The following is a 10,449-nucleotide window of genomic DNA, read 5'->3' as shown; positions in this document are numbered from 1 at the left end:
TCTTTCCGCAACTAAGATTATGTTTGGTAGATGGATTCAGAATTATGATTATGGATCTTAGTTCAGAATCAGTGTTTGTTTACAGTGATTTTGAATCATGATCAGAATCAATATTTAATTTGAATGATTTTGAATCATAATTTAAAATATAATATGATATTTTAAACTAGAATCACTCATAATTTTAAAACTAACAACTTCTTAATTTAAAATGATTTAAACTCTTAATTTTAAAATTATAATTTAAATCTAAAATTATAAATCATAATTATAATTTTAAAATTATAATTAAATAATTTTAATTTAAATTCTCGTATCAAATGAATCTTAAATCTTAATTTGAATCTGCAACGAGAAGGTTCCACTATTCAGCAAAAGGTTTTTTTCCGGCTTTTTTGAGTTTCTCCAAATAGGAAAAAAAAAAAAAAAAAAAAAAAAAAAGATAATTCTGACATTATTAATATCCAAAGCGGAAAAAAAGGGAAGATTTCTTTCGTACAAGTGTTTGTTGGTTGTTTCTGAATTCTGCGAAAGGAAGTTGGGAAGGTTCAGAGAGAGAGAGAGAGAGAGAGGCATGGGCTTGCGTAAAGGATAGAGAAGGATAACAAAAATTATGGCGTCGATGCTGACTCTACTTTGATCCAAACGAGAAATTTCAGATCTTTCTAGCTGCGTCTTCTTCTTCTATTGGTTTGTACTGCTATATATACGACAATATTTACACTCCAATGGCCTCGGCTCCTCTGATTCACGCGCGCTGTGGATACTCTCCCCGATTCACCGCCAATCGAAGAAATGGTTATGGCGGTGTGACTTCGTCCTCTTTTTCTAATTCTTCTTCTTCTTCGGCTTCGTCTTCTTGTTCATCGTCTTCCTCTTGCTGTTCTTCCTCGTCTTTGGGCTTCTCCTGTGGTAATTCCTTCTGTTCCGTCTTGTTTTCTTAGAATAGCTAAAATTTTGGGAGAGAATTCGAATTAGGGATTGGAATTTTGAATTGGAGCAAGGTTTGGGGATGAAATGAAAGGTTTTGCGTGAGTCTTAAATACTAGAAGCTCTTTTGCTGGATTTAGTAGAGGAAATATGTTAAATTCAATTGCTGATTGATCAGAAAAGCAAATTATTCATATTATACGACTATTCTTTACTAGAAATAGTGCAATCAAAAAGTATTTGTAGCCTCTAATCTGAGTGGTAACAGTAAAATTCTTTTATATGTTATAATTATGGCATTCTGTCTTCCAATGTGATTTTTTTTAACACCTTGAACGTTTTGTTGAGTGAATTCCGATTTATTTTGTGCATAATTTAGTGACAATTATCGTGAAAGATGTCTTACCAAGTGAACATACTCCAATTTTTCATTTTGGCTTGAGAGTGTAAGATAAAATTTTGGTGCAGGCGTAATCAATAGTTGGAGAAATCAAGGCCTTAAAGCTCAAGCTATGTCCATGACCACCGAAGGAAATTACGGCTCATCTAGAGGCATTGCAGACGGAAAAGATGGGCCTGATCATCTTCTTGTCCTCGTTCATGGCATATTGGCCAGGTACACACTGATCTAAGTACTGGGAAATTTGTTATGTGCTGAATTCCTGTGGTTTGTTTTGTTTTTTTTGTTTTTTTCCTTCACTCTGTATATTTGTTGTTGCAAGTCTTGTCTTGATTTTTCAGGATTGACTATATAGTGGATGAATATATGGTTAGATCTAATGACAATTCTTTTGTGGCGGCGTTTCACTGTTACATTTCTTCTGGCTTTCGAATCTTATAAATGTGATTTTAAGTTTTGCAGCCCAAGTGACTGGACATATGTTGAAGCAGAGTTAAAAAGGCGTCTTGGAAGAAACTTCTTAATTTATGGTATGTCCAGCTCCTTTATTTTCTGTTTATTTGATTTCATAACACAGATTGACAACTTTAGTTTTTTTTTTTTTTTTAATATTTGTGACTTAAATGTAAGAAGAATAACATTTGATTTAAATGTGGTAATTGAATAACAAAACTGAATAACAATGAGATAAACATAGTACTTGACTTAGTGTTTACTCATTAACTCTATCAAGAGTTACAACGCACTGCCTTCTCCAGGAACATAAGACTCATGCCAATGGTACATATTTCTCGTTACATAAAACAGCATGCATAAGAGGAAAGAAATGAGCTTCCCAGAAAAATAAATGGCTGTTGAAGGATATAATAATACTATAGGAAAAAAAAAGTTAGAGTTGGCCTTAAACAAGCTAGCATCTTATTTTTCAACTCAAGACATGTCATCATCTTAGGTGGGAAGAATTATTGTGTCACTTTTATTTATATATTTTTCTTTCCATTTGTCTATTATCTTCAGGGCAGGAAGTTTATGTAGGTTTTGATATTTTGCAGCAAGTTCATCTAACACGTACACTAAAACATTTGGTGGCATTGATATTTTGCAGCAAGTTCATCTAACACGTACACTAAAACATTTGGTGGCATTGAGGGAGCTGGAAAGCGGTTAGCGGATGAAGTGAGAATTTATAATCTTTGCAAAACATGTGTAGAAGTTTTGACTTCCAGTTTCATGTCCATTTAGGGCTCAATTTTGGACAATGACTTGATTTGGTTGCATTTCATTTGGCCTTCCATCATAAGTAGGTCATGCAGGTTGTGCAAAACACAGAGAGCCTCAAAAGGATCTCATTTTTGGCCCATTCTCTTGGCGGCTTGTTCGCTAGATATGCAGTTGCAGTTCTTTACTCTCCAAATACTCTGAATAGTTCCAAAAGTAATGATGTTGCAAATCCTACAATGCCAAAGCTACAAACAGCTTATTCCTCAAAACGAGGTTTGATTGCTGGGCTGGAGCCAATCAATTTTATTACCTTGGCAACTCCACATCTTGGGGTTAGAGGGAGAAAGCAGGTCTGTCCGGAAGGGTATAACTTATCAACTTTATTTTGTCAATTTGCACATGCTAATTTATTTATAACAGACCTAGGTTGCTATCTGGATTGGTTACCTTCTTCATCCTTTGCATGAGCTTAGTAGCTTACACAAATTAAAATCAGGAACTTTCTTACAGAGAAGATACCATTTCATCTCCAGAACTCTTTTCTGCCTTTTCATTGTAGTTGTCAAAATTATGAGTAGCTCAATATAAAGTACACAAACGTGAATGTGCACACAAGCACAATGTAGGCAAGTCAACTTTACATGGTTAGGAAGCTGCAGGTTCAAGAATAGTGTTAAGATACTCTCATTCACATTGACTGAAATGTTATTTTTCTATCCCTCTCAAAATAATTAATGTCAGCGAGCCTTTATGCTTAGCCTTCTTTTCCTTGGACTTTGATCATCTTGTGATTCTAGTAACTCTTGTTGATTCTCGATTCTTGAATTTCCTTGAAAATGTACTGTGGTTATTATTGTTTTCCCACTTAATTTTCTTTTATTGATCCTTGGGTGTCGTTCAGCTTCCATTTCTGCTGGGAGTGCCCCTCTTGGAAAAACTTGCTGCGCCGATTGCTCCTATTTTTGCTCGTCGTACTGGTAGTCAGCTGTTCCTTACTGATGGTAAACCTGACAAACCTCCACTTCTTTCAAGAATGGCCTCTGACTGTGAAGATGGGAAGTTTATGTAAGCAAAGCAGATAGTCTGTAGTTACTGGAACCTTCTTGTTCCCTAATTTTTATTTTTATTTTCTTTCATTCTTTTCCCTAACTAGTCTATGGCCTCATATGCTCTATTTTGCAGATCTGCCTTGGGTGCTTTTAGATCTCGCATACTTTATGCTAATGTATCTTATGATCGTATCCTCTCTCAAGATATTCTAAGCGTACTGAGATGACTAACGTACCATTCATTTCATTCATTTATCCTTTTTGATTGTATCAGTTTCTTAACATCATCTAGACATGGTTGGTTGGCGGACATCATCGATTAGGAGGGAAACAGAGCTTGTAAAGGTAATTTCCTAAACGTAAATGCTTGATTATCATGGTCCCGTTTTCATTAATGGATCCATAACTATTGACTTGATGGAAAAGTAAATCAAAAGAGTCAGTTGTTAGTGTACAGTATTTTATGGTTTACCCTTGAATGAGTTTGACAAGAAATATACTAAGACTACTGAATAAATCTTGTGATAAGTTATAATATGCTCGTTTTTAGATAGGAAAGGGAATGTGTTATTAAATAAGAGAGAATAAATATAAATTTAGCTATGTAGATGAGGGAGTTTCATTCTTTGGGAAGACTGATTAGATAGGAAGTTTACCAGAATTGGGAAGGTGGGATAGTAGACAATACTGCCTCAGAGGGTCGGTATGGCTCTTACCTAGCTAGCTTTTAGATTTGATTGTAACGAAAGGCTGGTTGCTAGGTTTATTTATAAAGATTTAAAGTGCGTGCATTTCAACTTATTTTCCAGCTGCTTTGTTATTTTATAGGTGCGATTTTATTATTAAGATTCTAACTTTTGTAAATGATGTTTTTTTCTTCAGTTGATGTAAGATATTTCATTCAACTTCTTTTTCCCTTTTGTGCAACTAAGCTATTGTAGCGAACAGTGTACCAGTCCTACAAAATTTTATTAAAATTTGTTTTGCCAGATAGTATAGTAGTTAAGTTATTCAAACAATAAATTATCCTTTTTTTAATATACACGAGTTTAACATATAAGCACTGTCATTGTAATAGCCACCTCGCCGGTCTTTGGATGGTTATAAGCACGTTGTAGATGTTGATTATTGCCCCCCAATTCCCTCTGATGGTCCACATTTCCCTCCAGAAGCAGCTAAAGCAAAGGAGGCGGCACAAAATGAGCCTAGCACACAACACACGGTAGAGTATCGGGAAATTATGGAAGGTAAAAGTGGATGCATCAATTGATAACAGGAATATCATAAATGTTATCTGATCGCTATGGTGTGATTTGAGTAGTTTTATATCTGGTTTGTGAACAGAGGAAATGATACGCGGCTTGCAGCAGTTAGGCTGGAAAAAGGTCGATGTGAGCTTCCATTCAGCGATGTGGCCCTTCTTTGCCCATAACAACATTCATGTAATGATCCCATTCAATATTTGCCGTCTGAGATGTTCGCTGCTTTTCGATTCTAATTTCGGTTGACATTTCTTAATCCAGGTGAAAAACGAATGGATTCACAATGCCGGCGTCGGAGTTGTTGCTCATCTTGCAGACAGCCTAAAGCAGCAAGAATCGTCTCAAATTGTTATAGCCAGCTTGTAGGTATGATATACTCATAAGTGGAAAATAGCTGAAGCATGAAAAGATATGCAGTTCGCGACAAAAGCCAAATTCTCCAGCCTTTGCTTCACTGCAAATCAAAGTGAAGGGAAATCTTGCAAAATTTCAATGCAATTTAGGCTTCATACTTGCTCTGTATCTACCTGTTATCATACGCCTCCTGATTATCAATTACTACTAGAAAGCCTATTCAGATGAAAATAAAATGTAAATTCATATATGTATGTATCCAAGATTAATTGAATTGGTCTTAGTTGTGTCAAGCTAAAGGTGGGACTGTAAGGCTTCAACCTTGTCAAATGTGAAGGAAACGTTTTGGCAGACTTTCATTTAGAAAAGGAAATAATGTCAAGCTAATAGATTTTAAATCTTCTTTGGGAACATCGTTAAATGCAAATGGTTGAGAGTCATTCCTTGAACTACTACGACGACCTGGTCCTTTAAACCTTTCTTTTATTATTATTATTAATTAAAAAAGAAATCAATGGTATCCTCATGACTTTCGTCTGCCAACATCCTGGGAGTCTAAGTCAAAGAAGGTTCCAGTCATATTTGGCAAGCCCACTGAGAGGTATAATTGCACCCTCATGGCAGATAAAGGGAATCGATCCCTGGTTGATGGAAGAGAGAGTCTTGGTAGGTCATATTCTTGTCGCTATGCCGCCGCCGCCACCGGTGATGAGTTTCGTGAAAATTTTACTTCCATGTTCATGACGTGATAATTTATAATTTTACAGACGTTAAATATGGATTGTCAGTTTCTAAAGCTATTAATATTGAGGATTTCTTGATGGAACTGTTTTTACAAGATCAAGCTAATGTTAAATAAGTGCTTATTTTTGTAAAATTTAGAAAACGACCTTAAAATCTAGAGCTCAAAACTGATAAATAAATAAATTCAAGAGTTAATAGGGCAAAAAGAAAAATTTATCGACCATATTAATAGACAAAAGCACTTCCTATATCAAGAGGTTTTCCTTATTTTTTTGTTTTTTCCTTCCTCGATCTTCTGAGTTTTTGGCTATTATTAATTGTTGAAATGAATGGAAATGGCCAGAAAACTAGTACAAAAATTAATTTCTTCGACAAAAGAATTCTTACTTAAAAAAGAAGCACAGAGTTTGTTGTGCCCTCAAGAGTCAAGGCTCAGAAGTCTTGGTTTATTGTTCTTATTATATTATTTTTCCCATCACTCAAGGTATTGAGAGGTTGAGAATCGTGATGGCTTCATCTCAAAAAAGAAAAAAATTAAAAAAGGAAAAACTAGCCAAGAAAATGCAAGGAAAAGACATGTAAATTAGCTTTGAAATTTTTGGAATCTATTTATTGTCAATCTCTTTATAGGCAAGTCACTAATTCTAAATTGACACTTTCAAGGCATTAGAGTTTTGATGTATTAATCTTTGGAGCAAGATGAAGGGTAATAATATTTGTCAACAAGCCATAGCTGTCCCTATTTATTATCAGTATACATGAATGAACCATCTCTTCTTCTACATACAATATAATATTCCTTTGCCGGTTAACCAGTTGACCCAATCATTATGTTCATACGCATTACAATAACCTTTTATTGTAACTTTTGATTACAGTTACAATGTAAGAAAAGCTTACTAAAAAAATGTGTTTTACTCGTGTTTTCGTCTAAAAAATGTCTTAAAAATTAAACTAATGCATGGTGGATGTGGAAACTAATCAAATCAATATATAATTTTTAGTTGAGTTGTGTAAAATAAATAGATAAGGGCAGAGTATTTATGCACACAAGTGTGCATTTTCAGTTGCTTAAATCAGAACAGGACAAGCCCACCCCAGTGCCGGTCATAGTTTGACAACGTGTCCTATTAGTATTCTCACCGTAATAACCAATACAACTTTTTTTTTCTTAAAAGAAAATTAAAAAAAAAATAAAAGGAGAGAGTGACATGTGCAAAAATAATGTTTTTTATGGCAAAAATAATGTTTTCAAAATCATATTTTCAGTAGCTTCACTCCATTTGCTATTAAAAATTAGTTTCATCCACACAAAAAAAAGTCAATTGATTGGTTTTTATTATTTATAAATGGGATCAAAATTGTTGATTAATAAATCATCTCTCTATCAACATGTTTAACTTATTAAATTTTAGGGACTTTCTCCAGTTTGATATGACCTTTTTATCAGTGTAGTCAGTTTTTTACAATTAGATCTTATTAAAATCACATCAAATTACAAAAATATATAGAACATATAGTTTTTGATACAGATCTAACAACTGAAATAGAGTATTATCAGTAAATATTTTATTTCTTCTTGTCCTAGCAGAAAAAACTCCTTAATTTTTAATCATATAAAAGTTAATTTTGAAAATTAAAATAATTTTAATTTATCAAAAGTAAAAGTATTTGTTTAAAATAGGCTATTAGAAGGATAATCTACCATAAATTTTATAATAACACAAAAATATATATATATATTTTTTAAAAAGATTAATTTGCATGATGGTCTCAAACTTTTAGTACGTGGCACTTGTGGTTCCATTCCAAGAAGAGGAGGCTTTACTTCTTCTTTCTGGCACTCTTGTTAAACTTCTTTTGAAACTTATCGACCTTGTCATGAGGCCCCATTGTGAGTCTTCCAATCCTACCTTGAGCACCCCCATCATAAATGCAACCCACCCGAGCGTAACCGGGTCACAAGCACCCGACGCAGTGGGCCCTCCCCATCGTGAAACCACCACCTACCTCCATCCCCTTGCATGTTGGCTCCTATCTCTCTCTTTAATCATATGATTTATCTGTGGCTTAGTTTTTGAGATTTGTAGCCCTTTTCTTTTTATTATTTTGAGGATTGTTTATCTTGATTTTTCGTTAAATTAAGAAATTTTTTTTTTCAAAATATCCTCCTATCGTAGATAATTTTCTTAAAAACCTAAAGAATTTAGCAGAAAAAACTTTAGTTGTAAACATTTTGAGAGTTTGGAGATTGTTTATGTAAAATTAATTTGCATGCACCAAAGTATCATTTTTTGGGCATTTTCAGTGTAATGTTATAATTAATATGCTAATCACAAAATTTAGTATTTGAGTACAAAAAAACTATAATACAATATTATTTGTTGTGTCAAATTTGTCATATACTATACTTTGTGATAATTTCTCTTCAAGTATATTGACAAATTTAGTATTTGATTACTATTATTTGCTATGTACATTTTTCCTTTGATCATTGCAACATTTACATTTTTAAATTAGAAAATTAAAAATTTATTTTTACAACTTTTAGAACTTAATGAAAAAGCTCAACTCTCCCTCTCCCTAAAACTTTTTCTCCTCCTTCTCTCTAAGTTTCTCTGCCAACATTTTTCCTTTGGCCGACGCGCCGGACCTCTAGCCATAAAAAGCTTATCCCTGATCTCACAGCGAGACGATGTACAAGGTGATGAGCTCCGTGTAACCAGAAGAGGTGGCGCTTCATCAGATTTGGCATGTGAAGGTATGAGTTTCAAGGTGGTTTTACACGATTTTCAGAGGGTGTTTGCCTGCCGTGGACTATGGAAACTCATGGACAGACTTGGGGGAGTTACTTACTCGTGGTGTTCACACCATCACCAACCAGATCTCTCATGTGTAGATTGTGGATTTGTATATAGTTTTTTGTATTTTGTTCTTTATTTTGCTGTAATAATGACGATGGTTTCCCTATCCCTCAGTGTATTCTTCAAGCTAGAGGGTGGTTTCCCCACCTCTCTCAGTCCGTGGTGTTTTCTCAGCCAACAATTGGCTTCCTCACCACTGCCAGTCTGAGGTATGTGTGTATATGTGAGGTTCATTACATGACTAGGATCTGGCTCACTTTGAGTCGATTTTCCGAAGCCAAATGTTATAAAGCCACTTTTGGAAGGTGTCCTTCCCGTTATTGGATTAAGGGTGTGTTTCTAATGTCTAGTCTCGTGAGCGACACCCGTTTCTATGACTTTGGTGCAATTATGTATTCTAGCCATTTGGTGGTCTTTTAATGAAATTGCCATATTTACCTTAAAAAAATGATTATGAGAAAAATTAAATTTAACATTTCAAATAGGATTATGTATTAGAGTACAAATTTAAATAATATATATCTTATTATACTTGTTGATGTTAAATATACCATTAATGTTAGAGCATCTATAATACAATGTTATAATTGATGTGAGAATTGTAAATATAACATTTGAGTACAAAAAATACTCTCCAATGCAATACTATTTGTTGTGTCAAATTTTTCATATGCTACACTATATTACTAATTTTTCACTAAATATAACATATGAAAATTGTTATTGGTTAAAATGTTTAATTTTTCATATAATCATTACAACTTTTATATTTTCTAATTATTTTAACCATAAAAATTTATTTTTACAACTTTTAAAATTTAATAATTATAAAAAAATAAATTTAATATTTTAAATAATATTTTATATTAAAACAAAAATAATATATCATATATCATATTATATTTTTTAATAATAAATATATAATTAATATTAACATTTATGTTCTTAAAATTTATTAATATTTTTTTTATAAAAAATATATATAAATTAAAAATAATTTTAAATTTTAATTCTAAATTCATAAATAAATCCGAGCGACTATTAATGCATATTACTCAAAGAAATAACATAAACAAAAAAAAAACTCAAAAAAATCAGAAAGAATATTAAAAAATTAAAAAAAAACTTTTTGAAATTCCACCTTGCAATCCTGACCCTACACCCCATCATTACATCAGGATCTAATCCCACGCGCTCGTCGCGAATCATGATGACACTCCGTATCGAAGGCCATGATTATCGAAATGCAGCCGACGAGTGCATTCACGCTCCTGTGGAGAGCGTGGAAACAAGAACGAGGGATGGTCCGGTATTAGGTTGTCCACCGCGCACTCGGTTTTCCTTTTCCCGGCCCCCTTCGGCTCTTCCCAATCGGTCCCCCCTTTCTTCTTTAAAGAGAGAGAAACTAGAGGCAGAGTGTGCGTGTTAGAAACAGAGAAGAAAGAGTCACTGCAGGTTGATACCAGAGGAAGAAGAAGAGATCGGCCATGGCTTCAACCAAAGAAAGAGAGAACTTCGTCTATGTCGCCAAGCTTGCCGAGCAAGCCGAGCGCTACGATGGTTTCTCTCTCATCTTTACCGTCTCTCTCTCTCTCTCTCTCTCCCCCCCCCCCCCCCTTTTCTCT

General features: G+C 33.9%; 2 protein-coding genes across 2 annotated transcripts in view; both read left to right on the top strand.

Moving 5' to 3' along the window:
• The first annotated feature begins 486 nt into the window (after window positions 1-486).
• On the top strand, window positions 487-5,623 carry LOC21389244. Its single transcript, XM_024169871.1, has 11 exons — window positions 487-912; window positions 1,399-1,546; window positions 1,793-1,860; window positions 2,436-2,506; window positions 2,635-2,901; window positions 3,453-3,616; window positions 3,734-3,789; window positions 3,893-3,945; window positions 4,679-4,847; window positions 4,945-5,042; window positions 5,124-5,623. The coding sequence occupies exons 1-11, from the start codon at window positions 729-731 to the stop codon at window positions 5,226-5,228; spliced, it is 1,383 nt and encodes a 460-aa protein (XP_024025639.1). The 5' UTR covers window positions 487-728; the 3' UTR covers window positions 5,229-5,623.
• A 4,560-nt stretch (window positions 5,624-10,183) lies between these two features.
• Window positions 10,184-10,449, top strand: part of LOC21389243 (14-3-3-like protein C) — a 3,963-nt gene continuing 3,697 nt past the window's right edge. Inside the window, exon 1 of the mRNA XM_024169875.1 lies at window positions 10,184-10,384. Coding sequence (XP_024025643.1) covers window positions 10,312-10,384 — 73 coding nt within the window. The 5' untranslated portion in view covers window positions 10,184-10,311. The remainder of the gene's footprint in view (window positions 10,385-10,449) is intronic.

Source organism: Morus notabilis, unplaced genomic scaffold, assembly GCF_000414095.1.
Source record: "Morus notabilis unplaced genomic scaffold, ASM41409v2 Scaffold1629, whole genome shotgun sequence".
In the NCBI taxonomy this organism is placed as follows: domain Eukaryota; kingdom Viridiplantae; phylum Streptophyta; class Magnoliopsida; order Rosales; family Moraceae; genus Morus; species Morus notabilis.
This window is presented reverse-complemented; position numbering and strand designations above follow the sequence as displayed.

What these genes read in the sequence shown, in the direction of transcription:
- LOC21389244 (XM_024169871.1), top strand. Translation starts at nt 729, where the DNA reads ATGGCCTCGGCTCCTCTGATTCACGCGCGCTGTGGATACTCTCCCCGA. An exon ending in AAGAAACTTCTTAATTTATG is followed by an intron (nt 1,861 to 2,435) that starts GTATGTCCAGCT and finishes GATATTTTGCAG; the next exon opens with CAAGTTCATCTAACACGTAC. An exon ending in TGTGAAGATGGGAAGTTTAT is followed by an intron (nt 3,617 to 3,733) that starts GTAAGCAAAGCA and finishes TCTATTTTGCAG; the next exon opens with ATCTGCCTTGGGTGCTTTTA.